This window comes from Lissotriton vulgaris, chromosome 7, assembly GCF_964263255.1.
Source record: "Lissotriton vulgaris chromosome 7, aLisVul1.2, whole genome shotgun sequence".
Classification (NCBI taxonomy): domain Eukaryota; kingdom Metazoa; phylum Chordata; class Amphibia; order Caudata; family Salamandridae; genus Lissotriton; species Lissotriton vulgaris.
Genome location: NC_141695.1, coordinates 291,136,985 through 291,153,457, shown reverse-complemented (window position 1 = coordinate 291,153,457; position 16,473 = coordinate 291,136,985). Strand labels below are relative to the sequence as shown.

The following is a 16,473-nucleotide window of genomic DNA, read 5'->3' as shown; positions in this document are numbered from 1 at the left end:
AATATACAGTCCAGAATCTGGCCCTCCCTCCCACCCAGGTGCAACCCGCAAATCGACAAGAATCAAAGCCTCTGACATGTGTGGACCCACCCCCCCCAGCCCGCAAACTCAGCGCCCCCTTCCCAACCCAGAACCCCCCCAACAAGTGCAACACCAGAACTCCCCCCCCCCCCCACGCCCCACACCCACCACCCCAATACCTCAGAAAACATTGAAGTATCTGTCGCGGCATGGAGAGACCCGGGCCCAAAACAGAGGACCCAGGGCCCGCCATACCAATGGATCCCCACAACCCCACAATGACACACACACACCACCCCCCCAACAACACTCACATCTGTGAGGGTCTGAGGCCCACAAATGGTACCCTCCGAGCCCCACTGCGTCCCCATGGCAATAACTGAAGTCTTCACATGGGAACCGACTGGCACATCAAGGACAGAATGAAACAGTCTCACCAGCCAAAGCAGAGCAGTTCAGTATGCAGCATACAAAGTGCGTGTAGGCCCAGCAATGTTCAGCTGCCCGCATCGGAGTGTTCCGAGTCCCTGGCACCACCCGATTGCGATGCACAGGCGGAAGCCGATCTTTTCTTGGAGCGAGACCTCCGATGGCGGCCCTTCCTGTTCGGGCGATCCGTCCGCTCCGGCGACGATCCCTGAGACCTGCCCGGGTCCAGCCCCGGCTGGGCATGGGGCCGGAGTCGTACCGCCTCATCGGTCCAGCGGAACACCTCCTCCGGCGAATCGAAGAAATGGGTCCGAGACTGCTATATTACTCGCAGGCGAGCCGGATACAGGAGCGAGTATTGGAGCTTGAGGCCCCGAAGCTTAGCCTTAGCGTCCATGAAGGATTGCCTCTGTTGCTGCACCATCTTCGTGTAGTCCGGGAAAATCATGATAGTATGATTCTCGAAGGCGAGTGAGCCCTTGTTCCTCGCCTCCCGCAGGATAACATCCCGGTCATGATAGTTCAGCAGGCGAGCGATAACTGGCCGTGGGCGCTCACCCTCCGGTGGCCGCTGGGTCAGAGCCCTGTGGGCCCTCTCAATCACGAAGCACGTAGACAGTGCCCCTTCGGGGAGCCAGCTCTCCAGCCACCCGGTTAGGAACCGCTCCATGTTGTCCTTCTCGCACCGCTCTGGAAAGCCAATGAAGCGGAGGTTGTTGCGCCGCGCGCGCCCTTCTGCATCTTCCACGCGGGCCGCCAGTGTCTTTTGGACGCTCTCCACCTCCGCAGGTCGCTTCTTTAGGCCACTAATGTCCGCCTCAGTCTCCGTGATACGGGTCTCGGCCCCAGCGATCCGCTCCACCGCGTTGCGAAGGTCCTGGCGCAGGAGCGTGACATCCGCCCCAACCGCTCCAATCTTGGCATCGAGCATGTCTCGGGATTGGGTGATGGCCGCCAGGATAGCTGCATTGTCCGGCCCGGGGCCGCCGCTGCCACAGGCCGCCCCGGCGCCACCACTCGGCCCGGTGAATTTATCGATGGGGCCATGTTTAGGCGGGCCACCTCCTCTGTCCCTGGTCATGGCAAGCGCTGGGCAGGGCGGACACCACCCTCGAACCTTCGGGCACTGTCGCAAGTCCTGAGCGGGGCGGCCCAGATGAGGCCCCAGGGAGGAATGCGGGCCGGCCGCCGTGATCGGGTGTCGCGAAAATCGAGGTCCCGGCGTCACCCCGGCAGGACAGGCCGCACCCACACTCGTCCCCACAAGCAGCCGTCCAGGGTACAACAGGAAGAATCTGTGGGTCCGTGGTCTGTGGGCAGCCGTATCCAGCGGGCCGAGCCAGGAGAGGCGGATCGGATGCCACTACCGTCCACTAGTCCATCACCGGCCGCCTCGGGGCACAAGGAACCCCGTCTCCAGACTGTCGCGGGGCCACGCCTCACCGCCACCGCTCGTTGGTCGTTCAGGGGGTGAGCCGATGGGTAGGAGCTGTTGGCACCGTCCCGATCTCCAGGCGATCGCGGTCGAAGAGATGAGCCAAGGGCGGCGTAGCGGATGCCACCCGCACCCGCCAGGTCGCAACTGCCACCAGGCGTCGCGAAACTCGAGGACCCCGGTCTCCGGCCGGCCACCAGGCCGCACTCCGCCGCCGCCTCCCTCCGATCACAGGAAGGGAAGAATTGCAAGATCAACACACCAAAGTAGACAGGAGACTTCACTAGATCGAAAGCAATCACTGGGCACCGACAGTGGGCTCGGGGGTCAGGATAAATGATCGAATTAAGTCCGGGCCGGCGGGAGCTCTACAAGGCTGCGACCGCCATCTTCGCCCGCCAAGCCACGCCGGGAGGGCTCTATTTTTGAGGGAATAGAAATCAGATCTAAGATGAGCGAGATCTCTGGTGAGAGTTGCGAGATTGTGTTCAATGTTGCGAAGGGAGTTAGCGCGGCGAACATTCCATTGCTAGGTATCCCGACACCGCAGGGTAGACTCACACGTAACGCACTACAGACTTGGGCGGACATCTGGGTAGAGGATATAGGGGCCTTTTTTGGAGATAAAACACTACTGGATCATAACACCTTCCTACAGATCACAGGAGCCCCACCAAGATAGTACTTACTGTTTGCTGCGATTTCACATTATATTAAGAAAAACTTGGGCACCTCAAACAACAAAACCCATGTAACACAAATTAGTTAACTTGTTGTATTATATGGGTGAAGGGGGGTCATTTGGTGCATTGGCTTTACACCGCAATCAGGGAACATGCTGCAATACCACTTACGGCCCTTAGGGCGATCTGGACACAGGATCATGGCTCTGATCTACCTGATGAGACTTGGCAGTCGTTATTAGAGCACCCAAGAAGAGTCTCTTGTAACGCCAAATTTAGGTTTATCCAGACTATTGTGCTCCACAGAGCGTATCGAACCCCCACACATCTACACCGTATGTTCCCTGACTCCTCACATTGCTGCCCACGCTGTCAGTGATGAAGCCGACTTTATTCACATGCTGTGGTCCTGTCCTCAATTATCGGGTTATTGGGTAGAGATACGTCAGACACTACACACGATCACTCAAATGACCATTCCTACGGACGCCCTGTATTGTCTGGTGGGATTGCGTAGGAGATCTACGGCATGGAAGGTCAAACTGAAATTCTTGGACCTCGCCTTGGTGGTTAGATGTATTACAATGAGGTGGAAAACCCCCAGGAGTTCTACATGGCAATCGGACCTAGTGCGGTGGAGGGAGCGGCTTTACGGAGAGAGGAAGAGAGGACATAGGAATCAACCCGTAGCACTGGAGTGGGATGGGATGGTATTGCAGCTGGGGGAAATAGACTTACTTGCCCCTCGAGTGGATGATTCTCAATAGCCTGCTTGGAATAGTAGACGATGGTCGAGGGACTGCGCCCCCTCCACAGAAAGGTGCTCGCTTAATGATGTTCTGTAGTAGCAGCTTATTGCCTACTGAAGATATGCCCTAAGTGTATTGTCAGTTTCAGCCAGAAGCGACCAGGAGAGGGTGGGTAAGGGAGGGGGGACTGTTAGAAATAAAGTTTTGCAATTTACCAGTGCCTATAGTTTTGGTCTGTAATGGGTCACACATGTGATACCTAAGAGAATGACTGAGTGGAAGAATAGTGGACATTTCGGGGAGTTCTATGAACTTGCAATTGTAGCTTGTTGAAGAAGCTGAGGCACATGAGAAATTTCAGAAGAATATAAAGGTATTTTAGAAAAAGGTAGAACATTTACTTATATGACAATGATTAGAGATGATTGTATATTTCAATGTACAGTCACCAATAAAAAGCTACATTAAAAAAAATGGATTGAAAGACTCAGATTATATACAATAATACCAGAAAAGACATTGGGTTAATCATCCCTCTATTAAGCCACATGTCTATTGACCCCTTACGACCTTTGAGAAAATGGATATTTTTGGAAGGTAATGACAGACTACTAATCACTGAAATGTGCTGTTGGCACAGCTCCTTCCAAAAGAGAACTGTGTGACTGAAACAATGGGAAGTTAAATAAGGGTGAACAATAAGAGAATGGAAATAAGTTTTCTACTGCACACAACACAGTACAAAATGCTTATAGCAGAGAAACTATGACTAAGAGTTGCATTTTAATATTTTACTCAAGCAAGGCAGTAAAAGTGGTACCAGAAAGAAGCAAGGCGTGCGGGAGGGACTGTGGCAACATCAGGACCCTGCTCCATCTGCTATGGAAATGTCTCAAATTAAATCAATACTGAGGGAGCATCCTAGATTTTGGAAAAACCTTTGATATTCAGATCACACATTTTATTAACTTTTTTCTATTGAAATCTTTGAGGGGCTGGCAAATCGCCCGAATGATGGGCACAGTGCTTAAGGCTATCTTCTCCTGGGGTTCTGATAGCTCCCCTGATCACACTTATAGGCTCCTCAAAATCCGGCATCTATTAGAAATAGAGAATCTGTCACAATGCAGAAGCTTTCGGAGAGATTTGGGCCTCCTCCATGTATCACTTTTCATCTGAGTTTAAAGAGCTGACATGCTCCAAATACCCCAAGCTGTTGCACATGCTTCTTGGTACTCCAGTAGGCACAGATAATACCAATGAACTAGGAGATACCTCTACAAACTATCTACAACATAATTTCAACATCTATTGGGCTTGAACTGCTGCGTGTGCCGGTAGTGATAAACCGAAACCAGTGGGTGGGTACATGCCATGGTTTGTTATCATGCCAACCTCCTGATGTAGGCAGTGCAATTAAGTTATTTAAATAACCCACTGAACATAATTGATCCGTTAGTAGTTTGCAAGCCCTGCATATTTTGGAAGAGGGGACGACGTAGATTTGCATTTTTTTAAAACTTTTTTTTTCTTCATGGTTTGTGATCTTAAAGCTAGCCACTTCTGGTCACAAATGCTTGATTTTACAGTAGGGCCTCGAAGTGTTAGAATTTTGTTGCTTTTGCCCAGTTACATTGTCATGCTTGTTTCTTTAATTTTGGGTTGAAAATTGGGCTTTGTGAGCCAATTAGCTGTATGTGGGTTCATTCCTATATGCAGGTAAACTGAGGCATTGAGAACAAACACCAATTTCTGTAAAATTAAACTTGCCATTCAGTTCAGCCTACTAGCGCTCGGATGCAAATCAATTAGCAATGTTTGACTTTGTCCACCATTTGTATGACTGCTACAAGTAAGCAAACCTGTATTCCTTTTTTAGGTCTCGGCTAGAAGCGAGCGAAGCTCGCTCTCGCCAGAGATCTATTGTTAGCGACTCAGCTTCCGAGGAGGACAGCACTGGCCGCGCGCAAGGCGATTTGCGCCGGCCACGCGCGAACGCGCTCGCAGTGGCCAGGTGCTGTCCTCCTCGGAAGCTGAGCTGTTAGCTGCTTGCGCATGCGCCGTGCCCCATGGAAGGTTTCGGGTTTACGCATGCGCCGTGCCCCTTCCTGCAGGACCGGCCGCGGCAGACCTGTTTTTTTTCTGGCAGAGGTGTGCGTGTCACCGAACACACAGCTTGCTAGCAAATATCAGATAAGTGAGCGCATCACCGTGGTGCGCGAACTGGAGGTATGCACTTTGTAGAAATATTGCCGACTGATGGGTGTGCATATCACAGAGATGCATGTGATCTGCCAAAACGATGAGGAACTGAAGGTATGCACATAACTGTGATGCACAAACAGCTGATCGTGAACTGCCGTCAGCCTTAGGTTGTAACACGAACCAAGATGGCTGCAGTATGTCCTCACACATCTTGAGCACGTTGATCCACATAACCAAGATTGTTACGCGCTGAACCTGCTCGCGTGCCACCTCCAAACCTTCAGTACAGCGTGTGAGCCTAGCGCGAGCTGCCAACTGTCAACCAAGAGGAATCAAAGAAAACAGCACAAAATGAAGGTAGCAAGGGTACTACCAGTTCCCACTTGTCACCAGGAGGACCGGCCAAGGCCTGGTTGTCAGAGAAGTTTCTGAAAGCCGGCAGACCGCAACTGGAGAGGTGACCCCACCGCATGGAGTTCTTCTGAAGGATCGTGTGGCTGAAGTTGGTTCCCGCTCGTCTCCAAATGTGGTATGTGACAATAATCACAAGGGAAGCCACTCATCCTCAATATGCAGGTACGTTTATTAGAACAAAGCTTCAGCCACGGCAAAGAGCAGCGCACCCTCGGAGGCTCGATCCGCAACTGACAGAAGCTGATCGAACCCCTGAATACACACACTCCAAAAGCGAGGCAAAAGGAACACAACATGAACAAAGCAGAGGAATACAACCCACTACAGCACTCTATCCACCTCTTTCTTCGCTGCTCCAGTAGCATGAAGAGAAGTGCCTTCCATTCTTCAAAAACGTTGACAGTGTTTTCTTGTGCGAGCAGGAATGCTGAAACCCGCTGAGTAGCATCGCAAAATTTGTGCTTTACTGTACTGATTTGTCTTGAGTTGTTTTTCACGCCCGCTGGAACGTTTTTCGTTTCTATGTTTTCAGAGCCAGCTGCCCGGCTCTCATACACGGTCCGGTCAGCCAACCTCAAGGGGGCCAGAGTATTTCCTAGTCATCACACTTCTACCTTCCGTCGATCAGTGCTCATCACTTTCACTCTCAGTGAGGCAAAGCGTGTCCGGCTGCAGTGTAAAATAATGTCATGAGCAATACTAATAGCTCTAACTTTAACAATGCCGAGACCATTGCATTGTAAATGCTTGTTTGTTGTTGCAAAGAATTGACTTTGTGTGCTGTCAGAAAAGAATAGAGGACCACGTTCAGCATAAAATGCATTTGTGAGCTGTAAGTAAATGTAAGATGTTTGCTCAAAACCAAGCTGTGCAAACACTGGTCTGTAAAATGGTCCAATAATTGAAGCTTTCAAGGCTCCATTTATGGCTTCTCTACCTACATGTGCAAAGCAGTGCCCTGTGTCTATTGATTCTAATTGTAATGCAAGGGATTTGGAGAATTAGCAGTGGGTCTTCAAGGGAGGCAATCTGATGCTAAGCACAGTGGAGAGTACATGGTTCTTTTACTATTTCAACAAGGTGATGCAATTTACACTACGCCTGGCAAAGTATCCCTCCTAGATATATGGAAGAACAGTCATTAGCCAATTTAGGAGTGTAATGAAGGCGATTTATCTTGTACTAGTAGTATTTTAGAAGTAGAGTGGTGCATGCTGCAGAAGAAATTTTAGGGTACCTCTGCCAAGATGTATACCAAGACAAATGAGTGCATAAAGGACATGTTGGGGAAGTGCGGCTAAAAAATGGCAGGCTCGTTTAATTTTATAACAAGGGTGTCCACTTTCATGAGACTGGGAGAACAGAAAGCAACCTCTTAGAGATAATCTTTTAATGAATGTACATCTCTTGAAAAAGGAGACCATGGGAATCTGAATAAAGGAGAGGGGTCGTATTGCCCCTTCATTCCTCCTCTTTAAGGTGTCATTAAGCTGAAAATGAGAAGTGAAGTTTCACTTCAGCAGATGATGCTGATGTTTAGGCTGCTTCCTAGCAGACCTTTGCGCAGGATTTGATGTGCACAAAAAGGGTGGTCCTATTTATTTTTTCTCAGGAAAAGTTGTTACCCTTCACATTAGTTCCCACCTAGGATATTTTCCCAAGATTCATATCTCTAGTAGAGGGTAAATCCCAGCTGCAGGAGAATGTGGGCTGTACTTCTGGATTTTGGAATCCTTTGAAAATCCAAGTGGAACTAACTGGTTGACTGGAGTCATTCAACAGAAATGATTAGAGGATGTTCAGTTGCTCAGTGCTCACGGATAAAGCCAGTTTCTGCCAATCAGCCTAAAGTAGGAAGTGATCAAAGGTAAGGCCAAGAATATAACCACTATTAGAAAAATGAAATAATTGATGCGCTCTGTGCATCTGGAGGTAGAAGACTTGATCACCAATAGTGATTCTGAAGCCAGTATTCAAATTGAGTGGTAGCACCATGTGATTATTGTTAATATTTCTCTCACATGAAGATATCCAAACAGTTGAGTGAGAATATATTTATTAGAGAACTGGGTTCACAAACCGTCCCAGGGTAGCTCCAGGTCCAACTGTACAAACATGAAATCTTCCCTGGCAATTCTAATTCTAATGCATAACCATAACCCATTCGCCTCCCTCCAGCAAAACGATAATTACAAGAACTGTCATATTAAAAATAAAAGCTAAATATCAATGCAGCAAACTGAAAAATGGGAAAACTAGAAACAAAATTACGTTTAATAATGCATTCATGAGAGAAGAAAAAAGGCCCCCTTTACCCCATTCTTTTTGCATTAAATTGTCCTAGTGTGGGCATTGCACTGAGCACTTTTTTTGTCTCGCCTAGCATTGCAGCGCGCATGCACTGGTCGCTCTGCAAGCCATCTTGTAATCTGTATTTTCAGGAAGTTACGATTAAGACCCTCCCATCATTCTGATTGGGTTGTGTCAGCGTTTATGCTGAACACTGGCTTCCCATTGAATAGGAGGCTTTTTGGTTACCGTCCTGTCTCCTTGTCGAACAGCCCATCTGGACTCTATCGTCTATTGGCGGTGTTACACTATGTCCTTTTGTAATGCCATATGCACAATGTTTTTCCAGTCAGTCCCGTGTTGTCTACCGACCACCAGTTTCTGTCCCTCGCTGCCCGATTACTTTATTCATGGCCGTGGTACTCTGGAGTGCTGGGCTGCTGCGCACCCCTTCTCCCCCACCGGGGACCTGACCGCGGGGGCTTACATCTGCAAACCCTTGCGCTGGCGGGAGGTGAGAATGCATGGTGTGTCCCTTGAAACTGTTTCTTCCTTCGGACCACCAACTGAGGCACAGTAGAGAACATATTTACTGTTTTGTAAACAAACACATAAGGGGTATTTAATAGGGCAGGTGACCTCTCTGTGCACTTGAGGTTCCCTGTAATAATTGTCTAGGTGAGCTGGAATGATATCGCCTTAACAGATTATATTATTGAATCCAAAACAGAGTTGCACTTATGCCTGGGAATATTGGCCAAGAGAATCTCCTCCCACATTATGAAAAGTTATCATATTATAAATGTAAAAGTACTGAAGTGAGTGATGGGTGAATTAGAGGTTGCCGGCAGTTGATCGTCTTGGGAAATGAAGAGCAAAGTGGCCGCTGCTTGTTGCCTTTAGTCTGGGAAGTGCGGATTTTGCATGGAAGTCTGGGATGTGTGGATTTTGCATGCACACTTCGGGTCAGGCGGGGTTCTAACCTGGAGCTTGAAGGGATCTAACCTGGAGCTTGAAGGGATTTTTTTGTCTGTGACCTCAAGGGAGAGGCTGTGAGGTTCCTTGGAGTGAAGTGTACACACTGACATGTTCAGCGGTGTTGATGTCTGATCGCTTGTGCGTGAACTACGTAGGCAGCCAAATCCAGTGTGCTTTATGCTTAGGGATCCCGGTTTTCCGTTTTTACGGGGTTTTACATATAAATACAGATAAGCTATATTTCCTTTGTCTGTAGTTATATTTAGAAACTGCAAAATACTAGCAAATTTAGCCACGCTGCTGTCTGGTATTTTGCTAGCGACGTTCCAAATAAACAATTCTGCTGTCCCGTGTAAAAATCAGCTCTTTACATTTCGGTGTTTAAGCCATGAGCACAGGGGGGGTCCTGTAGAGTCTGTCCGCAGTCTGGTATGGAGGGGTGAAAAAAATAAAGCCTCGTTAACTAGTAAATGGTCTTTAAAGACCTGTGAAGTACTCTGGTGCGGCTGGCGGTCAATCACACTTTGAGATCTGTTTAACAACATTTGGCTAAATGTGTCTTTTTGGCTGAAAGTGCTCCTGAAGCTATATTGTACACTCCCCCGCACACTTAGATCCCCACAGTCACAGTTTGCAGCTAGTAAAGGGCTAAAAGATCTTTGCTCGTCCAGTGACTATGATATGGTTAAGAGGGGCATGGAACCAAAATGAAAGACTGTCGTACCGCAGTGCCTTTGTGCGGGCAAAGTGAGCAGGAACCACGTTTGCAAAACAAGCCCTCAAAATGCGGACTGTTTTTCACTACTCTCCTACCTCGTACTTGCTATACTTCCACTGGCGTTGTCTTGTTGCTATGGTTACCACCCAATAGCAGCATTCAACTCCTTGTAACTCCGAGGCCCTTCGCTCCTGTAAGTCTGCTGTCGGAGTGCCTCCATCAGTCCAGCCACATGAGAAGTATAGTTTCAATAGGTTAAAATAGGTCGTCTAGTTCATATTGGAGAAAAATTCCTGTGGCGTTCTTAGTAACCACACAGCCCACATGACCGCCCTTTACCACAGTTATTAAATGGAAGTTAACCGATTGCCAGCTCTGCTGTGTTTCGCGAAGGGAATCGAAGATAAGGCAGCAAGCGAGTTGTAAGAACTTGTAGAATTACGTGCCCTGATCAAATGGATGCAAGAAATTGAAGTTAACGGTTCATATGTTTCACTTAATGGTCATCTGAAATCGATGCTTTGAGAATTGGCTATGAATCATGCAAAAGAATGATGGTCATTCCATAGGTGATGATCACTGAGACCTATGTGGTGCATGAAATGGAATAGCAAGGACTGTTGCAGAGCGGGTGAAGGTCGTGTCAGCCTGGGGTAAGGGTTGCATTATGTAGGCCCAGAGCTTTTTGTTAGAAGCACCAAAGGCTCTATAGTTAAGCTTCCACCTCACACTTCTCTCTCCTACCTACACTTCCTGCCCTTTTGTTTTTTAACCAATTTTTTTAATTGTTTTCTAGTACAATATAGCCTATATTGTACAAGATAACTAATAAAATTGTCAATTTAAATAAATGTGGCTGTAGCGTCTTTTGCTTGTGGCAAACATAAATGTGGATAAATACAGAAATTCCTAAAAAATAAATATGGATAAATGCAGACGGAAATGGCAAAAAATGAATACCATAAAACCGGGAGCCCTATTTATGCTGTATCCTGCTCCCACCCATCCTCTCGTTTAAAGCACTCTTGTGGCTGTGACTTTACTCTAAGTATACAGATATATCTCTGGACCAAGACCTCTGCAGCGTTCCCGGGGGCAGCAGCCCCTTCACCACATTCAACTTATGAACAGGATTTTATTGAATTTGTGAATAGTTGTAAATATATACTGGCAATACGAGAAGTGGTTTATTTTCATTACTGATGAGATGGTGAGTTAGTGGGCCTGCTGCAAAGACATGTATAACTTGGTTCAAGGGGGCACCGTAGCATTTTATTTTGTTGTTGTTGTTTATTAAATATCAGTAACTTATCTCTGTGCTTGCGTTTAAGCGCTACACAAAACATTAACTCCTATTAGCTATGTGCCACTTATAAACATGGATATGTTTCCAGTGGGCCTGGGCAGAGCGAGGCCTTCTCGCTCCTTCCATCACCCCTGGCACAAACCTTTACAGTGTGTGACATCTCTAGCAGGCAGCTCTGAGCCGGCGTTGGCATCACAACCGCCTTGCCGTATGTGAGGCAGAATGGGCATTCAAAGTTATGCTGGTGGTATAAAATCAAAGGACACACTGTCTGCTTTATATTAAGTAGCTTCTGGCAGCTTGATCAGCAGCTATTTTTTTTAAATGGTGGCGGGACCCGCCCTTAGAACAAGCATTTGCAATGCAATCTGTCATTTACGCGAGTTTAAGCGATTGGCATTGTAAATGACTTAGAACTGGGGGTCTCTAGTTGGCAATGGTATACACCTTTGACCATGTAGGGACCCTAACATCTAAGTCAGGTAAAGGAGATTACACTACTGGATAACCCCCTGCTTACCCCCTTGGTAGCTTGGCACGAGCAGACAATCTTCTCTCAGAGGCAGTGTGTTAAACATTTATGAACACATACAACACCACACAGGTTTTTATAAAAAGTATTCTTTATATAGGCTTACCATAAACAACAAAAATCCACGATACTGTACTCCATAATAATTCTTCAAGATGGGAGAAATGGTTAAAAAATAGGTTATTCACTTAAATAGTCTTTAGCAACAAATAAACCCAAATGGAGTTATTACGACGTCCAGGTCAAAGAAATCCCAAAGTACGACGGCGAGGTGCGCGGCGTCGGGCCCGTTGTCGAAACGGACCCTCAAAGAACAGTACTTTGGAAAAGCGAAAACAAAAACCCCTCACGGTGTCTGGGAGATGCAGCGTCGTTGGTGTGGTGCGGCGTTGGTTCCTTGCTTTGGGGGAGATGATGCGTCGGGACCTGGATGCTTGCGCAGGCAGGGGAGGCGTCGGTTCCTGACCATTGGGGAGGTGACATCATGATGGCGCAGAAGCCACGGTTCCGTGCAATGGATTCTTGACCACCCACGTCGACTATCAGCGCCGCGATGGTGTCCGGTTCGGAGTCTGCCACACAGCAGCAGGCATCGGGCTGGCTTCGCAAGTCTGAGTAGCGCTCACAACTATGGCAGGCTTACGATGTAGTTTGCTGACGTCTATGTGGCACGGCGGCTTGATTCGGAACTACGTTGCAAGTCGGAGCAAAGCTCGCAAATTCGTTGCAGATTACGGCGTCGTGCGGCGGCGGTATTGCCGATTCCTTCTGTAGCACTTAAGCAGCAAGTTCCAGATGCAGGCAAACAGAAGGGGGTGAAGTCTGGTATCCCTGAGACTTCGGTCAGGAGACCAGCTCCAATCAAGCCCTTGGAGTAATAAACTGCAAGATGATGTACACACAAAGTTCCTTTTCCTCTTTGGCACTGAATACACCACTGTAGGCCAACCCAGCAACACAGCACACTTGGCAGGGGGTGCAGTCCACTTCTACAGCTTCCTTTTGTTCTTCTCCTTGGCAGAGGTTCATCTTGTTGTTCCAGAAGTGATCTAAAGTCTTGGGGTCTGGCTCCCCATATTTATACTACTTTTCTCTCTGTACTCTGAAGGTAGAGCGGCCATTGCCTAGGTCCAACCAGTTCTGGTCAGCCCTTGAGCACTCTGTTTACATGACTCCTTTCCGTTCACAGTGTGGGCGGAGACATCGGACTCACCACAGGAGGTGGAGCCAGCATTGTGGAGGGAAGGCACAGCCCTGTTCGGGTCCCAGGTGCAACTCCTCCCACACATCTGCATGTAGATATCTTGATTCAGTCCTGTGCTGACTCAACCGGTCTCCTGGAATCCCCCTGTCACTCACAGAACTAGACACAAAGCGCAACCTAGCAGAGGCAGGCTTGGATAGTTAAGCAAGAAAATACCTACTTAAACACAGAATGTTAAAACCAACTTCACTAAAAGATGTATTTTAACACTGAGTTCTGGCATACTAAACTCTAATTTCTGCCATGTTCCCTGAGTCCGTTGGGATTATAAGATGTTATAATCCAACTGCTCATTCTGGCCTATGGGGAACAGGTATCCTTGTAATAGTGAAACGAAAATGTCTGTAATTTACTATTAGGACATGCCACACACACCAGGGCATGTCCTACCTTATATGTACAATGCACCCTGCCCTTGGACCTACCTTAGTGGTGTCTGATATGAAGAAAAGGGAAGGTTTAGGGACTGGCAAGTAAGTGCACTTACCAAGTCGACCTGGCAGCACTAGACTGCACACAGGCTCTGCAATGGCAGGCCTGAGATACACTTTACAAGCTGCTTCTGTGGGTGGCAGAACCAGTGCTGCAAGTCCACCAGCAGTATTTGATTTACAAGCCCTGGGCACACATGGTGTACTGTACTAGGGTCTGACCAGTAAATCAACTAACCCATTCAAGAGTCACTAATTAGTACATCAATTTAACATAGGGAGAGCATATGCACTTTAGCACTGATCAGCAGTGGTAAAGTGCCCAGGGTCCTAAAACCAACAAACAGGTCAGAAAAAAAACAGGAGGAAGGCAAAAAGTTCAGGGATGACACTGTAAAAAGGGCCAAATCCAACAATGACAATGTTTTATCTGTTTAAAAAACCACAACATAAATAAGACCTTGTCATTTACAATGACAATAGCTCAAACTCTGGTAAATGCGAGACCTGTTGCATTGCAAATGGTTGTTTAGCTTTCCAAAATGCTGCCTAACATTCCTGTACACAGAACCCCTTTAATAATTTAACTTCTTCATCCCAGGATTATGGAAAATGCGAATTGGGGGAGGGAGAACTCTATATTGGTTGAGGGTCCTTGAATGATTTCCCTGATTCATACTGTCCTTTATGCCTTGTATGTCCTAAAGTTTGTGAGTGCACTGAGGCTGACTTCCATACACTATTGTACATATTTTAAAATTCTTGTTTTGCTTTTATTTCAGATTACTACCGATGCAATAATGCACTGAGTGCTAAAGGAGTGGATACCAAGCCTTGTGAATGGTATTTTAAAGTGTACAAATGCTTGTGTCCTGTCTCGTGGGTAGGTAAAAATCTAATTTAATTGAATATTGTATTTAAAACTGTGCACACATGTATGAGCTTTTGCAGTGGTCCTAAATGTCACATTGTTGAGGTATTCTTAAATGTAAAAATGCAGTTAATAATTTTTCCCTTATAAAGCAATGTCGTAACAAAGTTTCTGTCAACAGTCACCCATATGCTGCAGACGTTTGCTGTTTGTCCATTACCCACTAAAAGGAGAGCTCTAGGAGAGACTGACAACCCCACACTCCCCTCCCCATGGAACACAAACACCGATCTCTCAATCCCCTCAATGGTATTTGGAAATTGCCAGCCTCGCTCCTGGTATTCAAGAGCCTGCTGTAAACATAAGTTCAACACCTCTAGGCAATCAGATGGTTGGCATGCTAATATGTCTGGTTCTAAACATTTCTTCCATTATCACCCATCGTGCAGGGTGATATATATGTTCATTTGCTTATGGGTTCTGAACCAGTAAATTTAAACAGGATGAATTGTACCAAATACCTTCTCGCTTAATGTTAATAGCAGAGTTAAAGGAATCATCCTGACAGAGGAGTTCAACATACACTTTGAAATCTAGCAAAAAAGGGCTGCAACACTGCTTTCTAGACCAGCTGCCCACAAATTATTTTTTTTTTCATATTCCCTACTCCAACCTCTCCAGAAAACCTAATTGTTATAGTTATTGCTTCTGCCTAATGCTCAGACTGCCTAATGCTCAGACTGCCCCTATGGTACTTCACCACTATTGAATAAATGCCACTTCTCAGAGACCCCGCTTCTTATTTCTGGATTTGCACTTCCCCATTGCCTCGCAACCCTGCATGCACCAAGTAATGCTTATCACTACAGTACACAACTTTATGGTTGCTATACCACAATATTCGTGCATCCTGCGCCTTAAAACAAATAGGGAAATAGTTGCATAGAACCACACAAAGTGAATGAGGTTGGTACTCTCCTTCAAACACCCTGCCACCTAAGGTGAGAGACCCAGAAGTGGAGAACTGCAAGTCGGCAAACAAATAATGAAAAAGTAGTGAAGCACACCGAGAAGTCCAATAGTTATAGTGTAAGGCCAGTAATTTAATTCAAAGTTGTGTTGGTCATATTTATTTTTCCCAGTGTTATTCACATTTCATGCTTTAAAGACGTAATATCCAATACAAACAAGCAGCCGCAACGTGTTTTGTCACAAAGACTTCTTCAAGGCTTCGAAAGAATGCATGCAACATATTACATTGTTGTTTCAATGACATGGGTATGAAACACTTAGCTGTTTGGTTACCTTCACCAGATAGAACATGAACAAATAGCGATACGTCTGGTAAAATGTCCAAAGGAAATACAGGCATGAATAGGGCACTTCTCTTCCAGGGGATCCTCATCAATAGTCATAAGCATTAGAATATTCCCGCCCATGCGCGGGACCCCGGAAACAATATATTATATGTGCCCCACATATACATATACATATATATATAAATATATATATATATATATATATATATATAAAAATAAGCAATTGCAGCCAAATAAAACAGTAGAGCTGGAATATGCTGTGAAGAATTTCCACCATACATGTGTATTAGCATTAGAAACATGATAAACAACACCAATGCTTGTTTAGAAACTGTTTTAATGCTTAGAAAACAGCAGAAACTCTTATAAGACACTGTAAGCATATACAGCTCCCAGGCTGCATTGCAAATACCCAGTCTAAAAAGACTGAAAAGCTAACCCTGTGGCTGCATGTACCAAAACTGACGCTGTGCCTTTAAGGCACCTCTGCCCCTAGCTTCCCATCATGCCTCAGGGGTTACAGTTAGGTCAGTTGTTCTTTCCGGCTCCTTCAGGAAGGACCCTGGATACACAGCTCCACAGTTTTTCTGCCTTTTTCAGTCAGAAAAGCTTCTAAAGAACATTTTTTTTGATTTACTTTGACTTTTTACATCAGGGTCAAGTAAATAACTGCTTAGCAGTCGAATTTTTGTGAGGTTTTCCTGTCAGGATGCCTTCATTATTCGATGATTGCCCTTCTTGTGGCCACAAGAAGGCAAAAACTGACTCTCATGAGGTCTGTATTTTATGCTTGCCAGAAGATCACGATCCAAAGGACTGTTCTCATTGT

The 16,473-nt window shown here is 46.5% G+C and overlaps 1 protein-coding gene across 4 annotated transcripts in view; it reads left to right on the top strand.

Moving 5' to 3' along the window:
• The window catches only part of LOC147701410 (cytochrome c oxidase subunit 6B1-like), a 117,334-nt gene that overhangs the window by 65,764 nt on the left and 35,097 nt on the right, over positions 1 to 16,473 (top strand). For all 4 annotated transcript variants that reach the window (XM_086930097.1, XM_086930094.1, XM_086930096.1 and 1 more), the window contains exon 3: positions 14,237 to 14,337. In XM_086930097.1, coding sequence (XP_086786223.1) covers positions 14,237 to 14,337 — 101 coding nt within the window. The remainder of the gene's footprint in view (positions 1 to 14,236; positions 14,338 to 16,473) is intronic.